The 17,347-nt window shown below is 25.6% G+C and overlaps 2 protein-coding genes across 2 annotated transcripts in view; one reads left to right on the top strand and one right to left on the bottom strand.

Annotated features, from left to right (window-relative positions):
* Positions 1-17,347, bottom strand: part of LOC132941428 (G-protein coupled receptor dmsr-1-like) — a 164,696-nt gene that overhangs the window by 131,613 nt on the left and 15,736 nt on the right. The window lies entirely within an intron of this gene.
* LOC132941427 (kinesin-like protein KIF12) overlaps positions 1-17,347 on the top strand; it is a 43,001-nt gene that overhangs the window by 7,106 nt on the left and 18,548 nt on the right. The window contains exons 4-10 of the mRNA XM_061009471.1: positions 4,187-4,408; positions 8,009-8,152; positions 8,513-8,654; positions 8,941-9,035; positions 11,742-11,886; positions 12,786-12,904; positions 14,196-14,300. Coding sequence (XP_060865454.1) covers positions 4,187-4,408; positions 8,009-8,152; positions 8,513-8,654; positions 8,941-9,035; positions 11,742-11,886; positions 12,786-12,904; positions 14,196-14,300 — 972 coding nt within the window. The remainder of the gene's footprint in view (positions 1-4,186; positions 4,409-8,008; positions 8,153-8,512; positions 8,655-8,940; positions 9,036-11,741; positions 11,887-12,785; positions 12,905-14,195; positions 14,301-17,347) is intronic.

A 17,347-nucleotide genomic window follows, 5' to 3' on the forward strand; every position in this document is an offset into this window, starting at 1 on the left:
TATTTTGACATCAAAAGCTTTCAATTCCCTTTTTTTCTTATATTATCCCCATCAAAAAAAGATTCATAATTTTTTATTATATATAAAACAGTTTTATGTACAATCTCGATTGGTAACACATTAAACAGCTTAAAATGTTCTCCAGTTGAACCTACTAAAGAATTTATACCTAAACAGATTCTAACAATTTTTCTTTGAAATATTTTTAGTGGTCTAACGGCGTATTTATTTAAACTCCCCAGACCAACAACCCATACTGAAATATTGCCTAGAATAATGACAAATAAATTATACGCATAACTTTTACAGGCAGAAAAGTCCTTAATTTAAAAAAAGCTTAACAATAATCTACGCATGCGCATTAAAATATTATTGACATGCAAATGCCATCTTATATTCTTATCAAAAATTAAGCCCAAATATCTTATACTAGAAAACCATGTATATTTTATGACAGATACTGTCATTACAATTATCTTTACTCTCACAAAAACAGAGTTTTAAAACATCATGATTATTCTCGTCTTTGTCAATTAAAAAATGTATAAAATTAGTTTTTCTATAATTTACTGCGAGTTTCTTATGGTTTAGATAATTAATCACTTTTTTTAAATTCTTTAGTAGGTTTTAAACGAACATCTTCCCACGTTACACTGGAAAACAATAGACATGTATCATCAGCATAAGTTATGATTTGTCCATCAATTTTTAAATCACATATTGTAATAATGTATAATATGAACAATAACGGGCCCAAAAAACTACCTTGTGGTACTCCACAATAATTAATACTCATTGCTTTGCATGTGGAATTATTAATTTGCACTATTTTCTGTTATGTAAATAACTTTTAAACCATTTTAAACTGCTATTTTTAAACCAAAACTTTGTTACAAACAGTGTTACGAAGTTCAATATAAACTCAATAATTTAAGATTAATGACATTGTCAATATAGTTGATATTATATCAATCTATTTTCAGTCATAAATGTATTGCAATAGAAATCTAAATTGTTAAAATAGATAAATACTTTATTATCATTAAAAAAATAAGCTTTCTACTTATTCACAGTTTTTATGAACATGAATATTTCGGCTTTGTGCTTAAGTAATAAGAAATACAACCTTACGTAAAACCTTATTTTAAATTTTCAATCCTTAGCTATAAAAGTTGAACATTTTATAAATTTTAACTACAAAATTATTATTAAATTTTCAATTTGAGCTTATATAAAAACGTGCGTATGTATTTTTAATATTTTAAACTTTCATTTAACAATATATTAGGCACCTTGTATAAAATGTTCAAGCTTAGACCCAACAAATAAAATTTAAATGACATTTAAGAAAAACATAAACTGAAAAAATTAGAAACTCAAAATGTCCGTAAACAACTTAAAAAGAGTAAAAATATTTTCAAATGTTTGTAGTGTACAGAAAATGAAGTTATAAACATTTAGTGAAATTAAAGTTCAGCGCTTTTGAAAACTACTGAGAATTTTTTACTTTTGGCCACTCAAAGTTCCAACTAGATTCACTCTACTGTCAGAAAAAATGATTATTGAAGAAAATCCAAGCATTTTAGTGTCCTAAAAGGTGATGACAGACACAAATAAAAAAAAAAACCACATCATTGTAAAAACAATTACATTCATAGCTCCGCTCAGAATCTAAAAGTTATTTAATAATAATACTGATTATAGTTATTATCCATAGTTTTTTTTTAAAATAAAAGTATTTGTTTTTTTACATTTCTTTTACACTCGATTTCATAGAATCATTGCAAAAACCTAACTATTATTATATCTAATTCGTTTATTATCTAGAATTATATATTAATTTTATTGATAATTTGCATAAATAATATATCTTTATTTATTCAAACACTATAATCGTCATTTTCAGTTATTGCATAATTTATAAAGTTGTCATATTAACTCATTCTACGTTTAATTTACTAATAATTTTCCAAATATGTAGTGAAAATATATTCATTTGCATTCATTTAATATTTCATACAAGTATTAAATATAAACTTATAGCACTTGAAACGACAAGTATATTATTAAAAATAAGCTGTGTATAATCATTTTTATGCAATTAATAAAAAATAGTTATACTTAACGATAAATATACGATATTCATATTCGGTATATCTATAATATTCTTCTTTTTTCAATTTTTTTCTATGCCTTATTTTAAATATTTTTTAAATATAAATATTATATAAAAAGTATGATTTCTAACATGTTAATAATTTTAAAATGTAATTACTAATAAATATAGGAATACTAATGGTCAAGTCATCGAAGTGAAATAAAGATCAATAAAAAAAAAGTAATTTAAGTTTTTTTAGGAAAAATAGTGATTTTTTCTGAGTTAGAACTTTTTATAATTCTATCTTGTTGCCTTTGTATTTAACGAATTAACTATGATTTATTATTAGAACATTAATGATTTATAAGTCAAGGGCACTAAAAATGTGTCCCGTGTTCTTAATTAGTGGATAAAAACACTGAAGTTTTTTTGCCTACTTTACTGAATATTTTAAGTGCTTAAAAAATTAACACTGAACAACATGTTTTTTTTATTATAATCTAGTATTATTTTCTAAATATCTACATTCTGATGTATCAACAGAAAAATATTAAAATATTAATCATACTATAATACTTAACTGTTAAATTTTGAATAGCTTTTTTCACTTATGTAGGTAATGTAATAAAATATTAATTTATCAAATTTATTATTAGTACTTTTTTCTTTAACAACCCTTGATAATCGTTGTAATGTAATAAAATATAGTATATAAATAAATAAATTGTTGTTAGTTGTTACTAAAGATACATAATTACTTATAAATAATGAGTATAAATAACATTATAGATGTATTTTTTAATATTCGTTTACAAACATTAAAATTTATAGTTCGCAAATAAACATTTTTTTTTTTTTGTCTTGAGCCCGGCAACTATGGTCGTTATAGCAATTATAGCCCATATGGGTTACGGTTGGAACGATTGGATCGGTTAGTATGGTTGGTTGGCAATACGTCTAAGTGTGGAAGGTTTTTTCACTATGGACTCGGGTGGTCACCCATCCGGGGACTAGTAGCAGCGGCTGTTGCTTACTTTCAATCACATATTGTGTGATTTATTTCAGCCACTGCGCAGTACCAAGCCTCAATAAACATTTATATAGTTGCATATAATTGTATTGCAAAAATCATTATTATTATTTTGTTTTAGTTTCATGAAAATTATTAAGATGTTTTTTAAACATCTAAATGACTCTTTTCCTAGATTAGGTACTCATATATTTATATATTTTATATATTTTCTACGACAGTTAAATTTAAAATTAAATACCATTGTTTTAAAATTGAAAGTTGAAACTATGGAAATAAATTATGAAGCGAATTACCTACGTAATTATGATAAATATATGTTATTATTTTATTTTGTTGCTAAATCCATTCCGTACATGTGTATGCATATTTTAACAAAACTACAAAGATATTTCATATTAAGACATTGTATGGAAACATAAACAATTAAAATTAATATTAAATATAAATAATTATATTATATTCAAAGTTCAAGCTATTCTTATTTTAAGAGTGATAAATATTGACATTTTTATCAGATATTAATGTCATAACAAAATAAACTATTTTTATACTATTTTTCCAAAAACACCAATGCTATAAAATACATTATAATTACAAGTAGTACCTACATTATATTATGTCTAATGTCTATTATGCTATTTTCAAAGTTGTGCCGGATTACAAAATAATAATTGTTCAACAAATTTTTCGATATGGTCATTACGAAATTACAGCATATTTTAATAAGCTAAGTACAAATTAAGTTGGGACATATTTGATATTCACAAACCAACGAAACACAATTAGGCATAAATTAGTATTTTCATGAAATTAAAAAATACTGCATCTCGTTCACTTTTAATCTAAAAATATTAATTTAAAACCTTAGTGTAATAAAGTTGTACTACCTGTGAATATATTTAAACAATAATTAAATGCGATGAGCGAATTATGTAATATATCTGAATGCATTATTCATATTATACAATACCAAAATAAATTACTGATGTTCAAACTTGATATTTTAAAATTTTAAATATATGTCATGATATTCATGCTTTTGATTAATGTTTTAGGTGGAAGGATTTCAAACAATCGGTGGATCTAATGGCCCTAAATCTAAACTTTTCTCTTTCAATGTCGTATTTGAACCGGCAGCCACGCAAGAGGACATATTTCAATATTCAGGCATCAAGAAACTCATCGAGATGGCGGCCGAAGGTTTTAACACCACTTGCTTTTGTTACGGACAAACCGGAAGTGGTAAAACTCACACACTTACGGGGCCACCAGGAATGGTGAGTTGTAATTATAGTTATTATTCTCAAAAACACAAATTAATATATAACTTTTATAGAATAAAATCTTTTTTATATCATATTTCAGTGATATGATTTAAAATATTACACTATATCTTTTGGTTTGGAAAATTAATATTTAATTGATTAATTAAAAGTTGATGTATGATATTAAAAAAAAAAAATATAATAAAAATGTAAATTAATGAAAACCAGTATAATTTTTTAAATCTCAATAATGTATAAAAAAGATGGATTACTAGCATGGGATCTAAAAACGTAGCAATTTTCGCTGGGGATGTTTTTGGTAACGTGGTTTATATTAGGTTGCTAAAAATCAATAAAAATCAATTAATAAAAAGGTGGATCGACTATATAGGGGCGGAAAAGACAGCCTGTTTGTTTGCTTTCCAAGTGGTGTACGAAAAATGCTGATCAGGTGATGGATGTATTTGGTACCTACTTTATTTATAGCGAAACGTTTCACGTCGTCGTCCTCCTCCGAAAAAGAAACTCGGGTCATCTCTATATATGTTTAAATATATGCGTATATTATGTATGATAATATATGTATATTGTATATGATAATATAATTTTAATACATCCCTTGGTGCTCTGACGGTGTTTGGGCTTGTTGGTATTCACTTGGCACGGCAAGGTCGTCGTCGTTTTTCACCGTAGCGGTCTGTTCAATTTCCTCTCAACCATCACGGGAAATTGCTACCTGCCTACAACACCTAACCATCGTGTCCGTGTCCGCTATTTAATACCCAAACGCTCGCTTTGATTTCAATATTCTGCATATTATCTCTGATAATACATTAAGTGAATATCTTACGAAACTACATAACCCATAGCCCGTAGGCAACCCATCATATACATATCATACACACGCGTGTCAACATGTATAGTGGTTGGAATGGCGGTGTCGGTGTGTGTGTTTTGTAAATATCTTTTACCGCACACAAAATTGCATAACAAATTAAAATAAGTGTGAATATTATATTATAATTGAGACAAATTCATAATATTATATGTTAATATATGATATAAAATACAAATTCTCATATTGAATACTAACGGTGTAGGTACCTAAGTATTTTTTCCAAGCAACTTTGTATAAAGTTTATTGTTGTGTGTCTTTCTCGTTGACATATGTATATAAGTACCAACAAATATTTACGAATATATAATGCAAATAATAAAACCAATAATATTAACTTAGACAGTATAATTATTAATCGATAAAACCACACTGGGTAAATTATACATATTGTGTTGATTTTAGATAGTGAGCAGTAATAGTGGTTTTACAATGACGTTTATTATTTTTATTTAAAAATAATTGTTCAAGTCAATCATATATACTGATTAAATCAGTATATGTGTACCCATTTCTAGCATGTAGCAAATTTTACCTAACTTATTCTTTTGAGAGATAACTTTTTTATTTTAAACACTTTCTATAATTTTGTAATGAAAAATATTGAAAAACTATAGTAAAACAGTAAAAACGCGATTTTGTAGAGTCTTGTCTCTTTGTTATTTCTTTGGATGTCTAAACATAAAAACTCTGAAATTCTGAAATTTACAACGAATAATATTATGCAATTTAGTATTATATATGCAAAAATGTTAAATATTTTTTTGTATTCTCGGGTAATTTATAGACGTTTTAGATGTCGAGGTTTGTACATACTAAATTATGTAATATTCCTATGTTTGCTTTAATATGATGTAATTTTATGACTTAAACACAGTAAATACATAACTAACTACACTAATTGTTATGTTACACCAAAGCATCACTCAGAATCGTTTTATTGAGTGCAATGATTTATCGTGGCATTCAAGTGCCATACACCCATAACAGGTTACCTACTCTATGATGCACTATTACTACTTACTATAAATCGAAGCGAGTTATCCAGTCTTTAATTTTATTTATAGCTATACTGTTCAATGTTCATATATATTTTATTTAAAAAGTGTATATACTACAAGCAAAACTATGAATCACATAAAATATAGAATATTTAAATAATTTAATAATGTTACAGCCTACAGGGTCATTCACCAAGCATGCTCACTCCCTTTTTCTTTAATAATGCAGACATAAAAATCACTTAAATGCATATAAAACCCATATTTTTGAATACTTGATATTTTTTGTACCATTTAAATTTGAATGTTTAATATATCGGACACTACTCGTTTGAATTTTGATTTAGATACACTAACATTTTCAAAAAACTTATTTGCTGAATAATTTAAAGTACAAAGGTTGGTTCTCATTCGAGGAAACGGGATTTTTTATCGCTACGGATTACTTCTTAAATGGTATAAAAATCTAAGTCTTTAAAATATGGTATTTAAGTTTATTTAAAATTCCGAAAATCCGATTTTAAATAACTACATTATTAAAGTAAGAAGAAGGTTGAGCTTGTTTGGTGAATCACTCTGTATACTTATATATATTTTATTTGACCAACGTTAAATTATGTTTGTATTAGGTTAGGTTAGAAAAATGCTCTTGATTTATAAAATACGTAGGTAGGTATACTTAGTTCCAAAAAATGTATGACATAATATTTCCTAAAAGCTTGTATACATTTATTCCTAGAAAAATTAATCCGTCAGTTCAATAGTAGGTGCTGAAAATTATGTTTTGTTTTGAATACGACGTGCGACGTGTCCGTCTCCCATACAAAAATGTAAACGCTTAAAAGTTGTCCGTTGTGTGGATATTCTGTAAACCCAAACAACTTACAGTGATTAATTACAGACTTGTGTCCAAGTGATATATATTATTTTAATATGACAAACATAAACCACCGTAAATCATACGCAATCATATTCACATTCAAAATTATACTCATTGAGAATTGTATTAGTTTAATTTGGCTCCATTTCCATCAGCAATAATTTAGGTTTTAAAATGATTTTAATTCCAAATAAAATATTACTCTCGTACTTATTTTTAATTGTATTCAATGTTATGATTTTTTTTCTCGTTACCCACTTCTCAATTATTATAATTGTATAATAGATTTAAAAATACAAATTTATTCATACTCTTTATGTCTATTAAATTTACAAATTATTTAAATTTCAAAAACTATAACTTTTCTTTATTTATTTCAGCGTTTAACTTATTTGTTAATATTATTAATTGATGAATGATGATAGGTACAATTTCATTATACAGTATGAATAGCTGATACTTGATATGTTAACTAAATAAATGATTTAAGTTTAAAAGCACTAAATAATAATGTAATTTTAATACTATAATGTATAATTCTGTTATATCCAGCTTTTTTTTTATAAATATTTCAAATTTAATATCCTTTGTTTATCTTAATTACATTAAAATTTCATTAAAATAAAATATTCAATTAAAATGTAATTTACAATATTATCATGTACTTTTGCTGAAATACTTAAACTACCCGTGACATACAAATTCCAAGTACCTATTGGACCGTAAATACATATAATTGAAATATATATTCAGTACCTATCAAGTTTTTGTTTTAAAATAATAACCTACGTGTTAAAATACAATTTTCTAACTAAAATTAATTTGATTATTTTTAGTTTTTCAACAAGCGCATTGAACCTTTTTCAGCAGATCATGGTCTAGTATTTCGTTCGTTTATGTACCTATTTCGATTGGTACAACAACGACAAGATCTTCATTTCGTACTCAAAGCCTCATTTCTAGAAATTTACAATGAAAAGGTAATTTACCAAACCATATTATAATATATTATACTCAATTATTTTGTTGGATAATTTAACACTTAAACACATTTGTATAAGCAAATCGATATGGAGTTCTTTGAACTCGGACATTTTTGAAATTATTTGTATTGGGTTTGAATGAAATGTTCCACTCAACTTCGATATACCCATTGTATATTAGTATATTATATTCGTCTTGGACATGTCCAGTCATTGAACTTTAAAAAAAACATTTTATACAATTTGTACGCAATAAAAATAAGTTTAATGGCACAGACAAAATATATTAATACCATTCATTGAACCCACAAGTGTTTTATATTTAATCGAATGTTGAAAAATAAAATTATGATATAGGTGATAGATTTATTAAATCCAGGAACTGTCAGAAAACCATTAGACGTGAGATGGTCCAGGAAAGCCCGTAACTTTTATGTCGATAATTTGTTTATGGTGGACTGTGAAGAATTAGATGACCTACAAGCTGTGTTAGAAGAAGGTAGGTAGTAGGTACCTATAGTATATCATAAATATATAAAAACATTTTCCTTGTTTTTCAAATACAATAAAAACAATAAATTAAGTACCTACATAATTCAAATTAGGTATGTATAATGTTACTACTAAATTCGAAAGTTTACTTATATTTCCTATCAAATTAAATTAAAAAATATATGTATATATTTTAATTATTGTATGTATTAGTTTTTAATTTTTTGATATTCTAAATAAAACTGAAGAATTATTGAATTTCAAACTGCTGAAAAATATTTTATTTGATATAGGTATGAAAAACAGAACAGTAGGAAGCCATAATATGAACGATTGCTCCAGTAGGAGTCATACGATGTTGACAGTGTATATTACATCTGAACAACAAGTGAGTAAACATTTGTAGCTACCTACTTGCTTTTAAGTTATTTTAACACATTTTTAGAATATAATTTTAGATACATTACCTATCCTATTGGATTTAATTGATTAATTTTGAGAGTTTATTTTCTACATTTGAATTACTAGTTTAAATAATTATTTACAATTACAAATATGAAATAATACAATTACATTGGATAAATTGCTTGCATTAAAATAAAGTTAACTTTTTAATTTAAATGTATAAAAAAATAAATTTTACCAAATATTACGTGTTATCCACATACTTATAAATATAAACCATATTATGAAAATATTGTTTAATCTATCAATAACTATAAAAATAGCATCTGACGTATTAGATAGTAAAATAACTAAAAAGACATTATAGTAACTCTCCCAGAAATTAAAAATCTTAGGCAAAATTCAGTACTGTATATTTCTAATATCTTGGTAAGCATTTGGTATCGTTTTGAACGTCTATTAGATCCCATATCTACTCCTCCGTTATCACCGTTAATTTTTTATTTATTTATGAAATTAACTTTTAAGCGATAAATACAATTGTAACATATAACATAATTTTCCATAAATATATTCATTATAATCTTATAACAAAATGTTTATTTTACATTCATATTTAAAATATTTTCAAAATATAATATGCGTAACAAATAGGTAGTTTTTATTCCTCTCAAACACGCAATACCATTTTCCCATTATATCTAAACATTTTAAACCATAGTATTATTAATAATAATATTACTACTATACATATATACATATTTTATAAACTTAAGTTGTAACTAAGATAGAATATGAGCCACAAAAAAATTGGATGGTCCAAGCATCCGATATCGGACCAAAAAGTCTATTTAAATAAACAATACAGACAGTGCAGACAATAGGACTTATTGATAGTCAATATAAAATGTATTTTTATACTGTTGTAAAGTATAAGTAGTGATTTTTACTAATTTTATAACTGTTTTCCCAAATTTATTTTCAAAAAACGTGCACAATAAAATATTGTGAGGTAGGGTTCTTAAAATGTGTTTGAAGCACATATAAGCACATACGGTATAATATTGTTGCAGACATATTAACCATATTTATAATCAAACATTGTCACACAGATTGTCTTAAAATATGTTGAAAATATACACTCTATTTAAAAATTTTACCAAAAATTTGTTGACAACATTACCTCTGCATATTTTTAAAAGGTGATTTTCGCTGCCGAAGCATAATGTGACAGTTGTATGTTGACAATATTCGAAAACTTTATGAACACAATCTTAACATTTTTAAACAATATTTACATTTTTCTTGCAATACTTTCAAAATCTGATTTTGCTGTGTGGTTTAATACATTATTCCTGCCAAAATATCTGTAGTTTCAATAAATAAACACGTTCAGTAAGCCCATAGTACCATTATTACCACATATACTACATAATAATTACCTGGAATTTTGTAAATTACATTATTTATCACATAATCTTCACATACGCTAAAATAAATTATTTTAGCCGAAAGTGACTAGGTGGATTAGTAAGATTTATTTTTGTGAACATAACTGAAAACAATGATTATAACTGCACGGTTAGAAATCTAATTTGTAATCAAATCTAATATTTAATATACTAAATTGAACTATCTACATATTATTTTTTATTTTATATTAAAAAAATGTAATCTATCACCAGTATAAAAAGTGGATTACAGTAATATTTTTCATGGTAAAAAAATGTCATATCATAAGTAAGTATAAGTATCTACTTTTTGTTTATTTAAACATATTATACATTATATCTTACTTCATTATTGTTTATTTTTTACTTAACAACAAAATACTTCTACATTAAGATTATTAATCTGGTATTTTTGCACGATGATATTCTACGGTGTTAGTACATTATTAATTGTATAATTTTAAAATAGAAAAATTGCGAAATTACTAAATAATATACGTACCACGTGGTTCATATTATAGTCATACGCAAAAAAAATTAATATTTACTATAGTTTAAACGACTTATCGTTTAAATTAATATAAATTTATTTTGATTTGTAGGAAACATATAATAATATATAATATTATGCAAGGCTGGACATTAACGAGTTAAAAAGTTAATTTTATTTTAACTTTTTAACTTAACTAGTTACTTTTGGCTTTTCATTAACTTAACTGTTAACTTACTAAATTTCTTTCTTAATTAACGTGAAATTAGCGAGTTAATTTTTCATTTTAATAAGTAAGTTAAGTTAATTTATTTTGTTTTTAATTTTGTAATATTTCACTATTTCAGTCTATTTCAGTCTATTTCGTTTTCATGTCAAAAAATATGTATCCTAAATTGTTTAAAGTTAAAAATGTATATCATTCGAATCTTACTTATATGGAAATACTGTATGAAGTATTAACACTATATCCTATAATTTAGTTTTGGGTTAGCGAAAAATTAATTACGCTAGCGTCATAATATAAACAAATTAACTTTTTTTTAACTTACTAAAAAGTTAACAAAAAGTGTGTATTAACTTTTAACTTAACTGAGTTAACCTATAGTTAAATTAACTTTTAACTTTTAACTTTTTGCTATTGGTGCATATTAACTTAACTTAACTGAGTTAAAAAAAATCATTAACTTGCCCAGCCTTGATATTATATGTATTCATTTTCTTCAATATGTTTACTGATTTCTTTTAGATATCTGAAGACGGAGTTTTTATCACGAAACAAGGCAAAATTAATTTTGTTGATTTGGCTGGCAGTGAAATGACTAAAAAAACTATGAGTGAAGGGAAAACTTTAGAAGAAGCAAATAATATCAACAAAAGCTTAATGGTTCTAGGTAGTACATAATTGTTAATATTATATAATAAATATATATATAAATATATTTGTATGTAGCTTATAGTTGGTGCACCTCGCCAATGATGATCAATATATTATGCAATTAGTTTATGGATACACTACTGTATACAATTTATGCACAAACTAGTCATAACTAGGCCAATTCGGAATCCAAGTTATCTCTGTAGTGAATCCAAAAACTAATTGCATACTAATTGTACCTAATGTATTGCTATTTATTGGCAAGGCACATCAACAATAAACTAGGCAGGTGAGTACCTACTTCAACAACTAATTAAGAACTATTTATTATATCATACTATTAATACGTATAATTAACGCCGTTCAATAGAATAAAACGGTTAAACGTAAAAAAAAATGTCCATCTGATAATCATTCTAGACACATAGGTAGTTTAAATACGGTTGAAGTGCTATTTTGCGTTTCTTTCAAATTGTTATAATATTACATACCAAAAAGGTTTAAATCTATTTTCACCAACATTCTCGCATTGTTCTCACACAAATATATTAAATAACATTTTTTTTTAATAATCATCAGGGTCTTCAACTTTTTAATCGATATGTCACGATGGAATTGTTGGTTGAGCAGTCGAGGTCAACCTTTTGGTAGCCGTTGAATAAATAATAAAGATATTTTCTTGGGGTCATCATTCCACAAAAATAAAAATAGAAAACATTACCCTTTCGATCGATAACGCCCTTGCCTATACTTACTTACAACCATGTGTATGGAGTATAAACCTATCAGTGCAACACAACGTGTCAAACGGAAAAGTTGGCCCCCGCCACAGTAGGGGCGGGGGAATATATGGTCACGAAAAATGAAAAGTAAACTTCGTTCGTGTTAATGAGCTTTCTTTTTTTTCTTACTTAGGCTACTGCATAGCATCGCTGAGTGATCCTAAGAAGCGGAAAGGACACATACCGTACCGAGACAGTAAACTTACCAAACTTCTGTCTGATAGTTTAGCCGGTACAGGTGTCACGTTAATGGTAGGTAGATTATTATAAACTTTAATGACAATTATAACTGTATACAAAACATAAAACTAAAATCTCATACATTAATAATTGTATTTGACACGTCATACAATTAAATTTATTTCCTTTTTGCTTAAATATTCAAAAAATAAATAACAAATCAAAAATGTATTACATATAATACATATGTATGAATTCGCAAATACATGTTGGGTGGTTAACCCCCATATTTTCCTTTAATTATGCATTTATTCAAATACTGATTTTTGAATAATCATATCTACTTATTGTTTTATTTAAGGAGAGTTACTAACCTGTTTACCCTTATCTTTGGAACAAAAGTTTAATAACTCTGAAACTAATCTTTGAAACTCCACTTATATAATAAATAAATGGAGTTTCAAAGATTATATCAATAATTTAAAAAAAAACCATTCGCTTAACAATATACAACAAATAAGGGTAGATCCTATTTTAAAAACAAGAAGTTTGTATGTACCGCTATAAGACATACTGTCATACTGAGAGTGATTCTCCACTCTCCAGGCATATTCATCCCATTTTTCCTTCATTTATGCATTTATTCAAATTCTATTTTAAGAATTTTTCATTATTCCTACTTAAAGAACATACTTTCAAATACTTAGACTTTATACCATTTAAATAGTGTACTGTGGCGAAAACCAGTTATTTTATCAAATATGAATCACGCTTTTTTTCCTATAAATTATTCAACAAACGATTTTATTTGAACGATTAGTTTTTAAAATATTAACCTTTGTCTACTAACGATAATGGGTCTACAGTAATAGATTTCGAAGATATGGATTATGGTCTATGATTATCAGAAAATTACATTAGGTAATAATATATTGATGTAATTTGTAAAAATTGACTTAGTTTAATAAGTAAGTACCAGATTAAAATTAATATTAAGTATATTTTATATTAAATCATTTTAAGAACTAGTATTAACATTTTAACAACTCAAAAACTACTCGTTCAAATTTTTAAAAAATCAACTATTTTAAAATGAGCAGTAAAAAAGATTGGTTTTATTGGAAAAAACTAAGTTTATTGTATCGCCAACACACCACAGTACTATACTGATAAAAAAAACTTAATAGCCTATTTCAAAAAATGATACTTGAGTATACTTAAAAACTCCAGGAATCAGAATTTGAATAGATTCATATACACGCAAATTATATATTTTTCGTTTTACTAATAATAAAATTAACAAATATTATACTCCATAATCCATAATTAATCAAATTATTTTAATATATGTTTGACTGAACAGATAGCATGCGTATCACCAGCAAGATCAAATGCTAGTGAGACGATAAGCACGTTAAGGTATGCGGCTCGTGCAAAAAAAATCAAAACTAAACCCGTGATAGTTATGGTAAATATAATTTTTAATTCTGTCGCTAATTTATACCAAACTATATACACTCGATTTAAAATAAAAAACATCATAAATGTATTCATGATACTTTATTTTGATATCATAAGAATTATTTCACAGACGCTTTAACGTTTTCTTCGACAATTATTAATTTACAAATTGAATTATTGTATTAAACTAATATCTGGATGGTCAAGGATATAAAAGTGGTAAAGTAATAGTTATTTTATCATTTCATATTTGTTCATTCTTAAACTCAATGAACAATTATATTATTATTATTGTTGTTGTTGTTGTTTTTGTAATACGATTGCAAAAATTAAAATCTGATCTTTTGTAATCTTTTATATTATATTTAAAATTAGTGATATATAAAGACATAAAGCATTACTCGTTGGCATTTCATATGAAAACAAAGCGAAAAATTGATAGCAAATAAAATGAATGTCAGCAAATATGTGTCCAGTTCCATCCAATTACAATTTCAAATAACTTCAATTTATAAACAGGTCATTTTAACTATAAGTCACTTAAAGAAAAAAGAAAAAATGTCTGACTAAAAATACCATATACTTATACATAGAGATCTCTATTTGCGTTAAACTCACGTCACAGCATTAAACAAATATTCTTCAATTATATTTTTGATATAGCTGAAAGGTAATCTACAAGAATACTAAACTTTAAAAAGCTTAATAAAATTTAAATAAAAAACCACTAAAGCTCCCTATGAAAAATAAATTTAAAAAATAATATTTATTATTACATTAACTAAGCGAAATATTTGAAATGACTGTCCATGAATCGTATGAATTTATACTAAATAATAATGAGCTCAAACTATAATATTATAGTAAAAATTATCACCAAAAATAACTATAAATATTGAGACTAAATTACAATATTTTCAACTATGGTAAAATAACATATTTTAGTTAAATTTATACACATGTTGACGTAAGATATTGGTATTAAAAAAAACAAGACATTTTGAGACTTCTATCACAGAATATATTTCATATATTCTGTGCTTCTATATTCTACCCAAAATGAAACATTATAAAACTGATAAATTCTTCGATTTACGTGTAGGTACATTTTTCAAAATTACCTAGTAATCCCTTTTTATATGATAATGCATGCTACCAATCCATCAACAATATTATAATAACTAGGTACCTATTGGTTTATAAGATGAATAATAGTAATATTGAATACACACAACACACCATTTTACATCGAAATGTATTATGTAACAAATACAAAAAAATAAGTTTCCGCATACCTACTTATTACTTAATATTGAATAGAATATTTTTCAACAAAAATCAAGTAAGTTCCAAACAATTTCATTGTATTCCAACTGTTAAAATAAATGTATAGTACAACTTTTTTGATATTATCGTATTAAAATAATAGGTATAATAAATAACGTTTGCTCGCCACAATAAAACAAAACTACTTAATTTATCATCGGATATAAGTACGTAACAAATACATTTCATACATTATCTTAATATTACAAGTTAAATATAGTTTTAAAAAAAAGATATTTAATGTCTCCTTTTCCTAAAAGACACCATCAAATAAATTACAATCGAATTTCGGTAACTCAAATGAAATAAAACCCTAACCCAGAATTATCGACAACTTTTAAACTTAAAACGAATAACATATTAACTGACAAGCCATATGATTTTATCATAGGGATTTCGTTATATTATTTTAGTTATTTAACGACGCAAGCCCAATGTTTTTAAAACAGTTACATGTCATGATATATAGAAAAAACATTAACAAAGTGATATGGTAATAGATACTGTTGTATACAACACAGCAGGAAGGTAGTAATTGATAATAGATGGTCTAGAGCTAAACAATTTTAATTCAAAATATAAAAATCACTGATCAGCATAGAATGATTGGTCATCATTTGCCAATTTCATAATTCGTAGAATAAGACTATTACCTATATACAAGAATACGGAATGGAAAGTATTGACGGAATCTAATGTCAGGGGCCCTAAAATTCAATTGGACAACAGAACAAACACTGCCGTCAACAAGTTTGCACAAAAAGATAGGTATCCTCCACTATCCTGCCATTCAAAATTGGATAGATTTAGACAATGTAATATATAGGTATCAGTGAATAATCGCTTAATAAATTATCCAGGTTTAAGATATGAAGAGATCATAACATTTTACCTATCCTTATTTGACATATTAACTAAATGCAAAGTCACTAATTTTTTTTTTTTTTTAATTAACTTATATTAGTGACCGAGCAAATCATTATTGTAGTATGTACAACATTTCTATCGAAAAATATGTATAGAAAAGTTCATATGATAAAGCGTCCATTGAATGTCTACATCGCTTAATACAGACATTGATAAATATTGTTCGTCGAAACCGAAAAAGTCCATTATACTTCAGAAATACGTAGGCTTAAATGATATCGAATTAATCAATGTTGCCGTTTTCTTTCATCTAAGTTTCGTCAAATAACTTAAATACGGTCGGTGGTAAAATTATTTTATTAAACTTTAACCTGTAAGGCTGTAACAGATTATCTTTGTACAATGGAATATAATGTGAATTATTTAAACTATAAAATGTTGATATACCAAAATAGATTATATATTATATTATACACTTCATCTTACACGTATTTCCATATATTCAGAATAAATTTAATAACAAACATAAATTGGCGTAGGTAGGTAATTAATTTCATGTAAAATATAATTAAATGCTCAATAGTGATACTTTGATAGTTATGAATAATTGATAAAAGATAATTTTAGTAAAATATCGTTTACAACACTACGTATAATATACAACATTATATATATATATATATATATATATTATATACCCTTTTAACAAACTTCAAAATGATTTGTGTACTATATATTAAACTCGCATAATCAATTTAATATGAAATTATCAATACAATTATAATATTCGTTTGTCACGAGTAAAAATATTAATTTTGACTGAACATTTTCATTTTGTTTTATAGTAAGTCATATTGTAAA

Source organism: Metopolophium dirhodum, chromosome 3 (assembly GCF_019925205.1).
Source record: "Metopolophium dirhodum isolate CAU chromosome 3, ASM1992520v1, whole genome shotgun sequence".
NCBI classification, from domain to species: Eukaryota; Metazoa; Arthropoda; class Insecta; order Hemiptera; family Aphididae; genus Metopolophium; species Metopolophium dirhodum.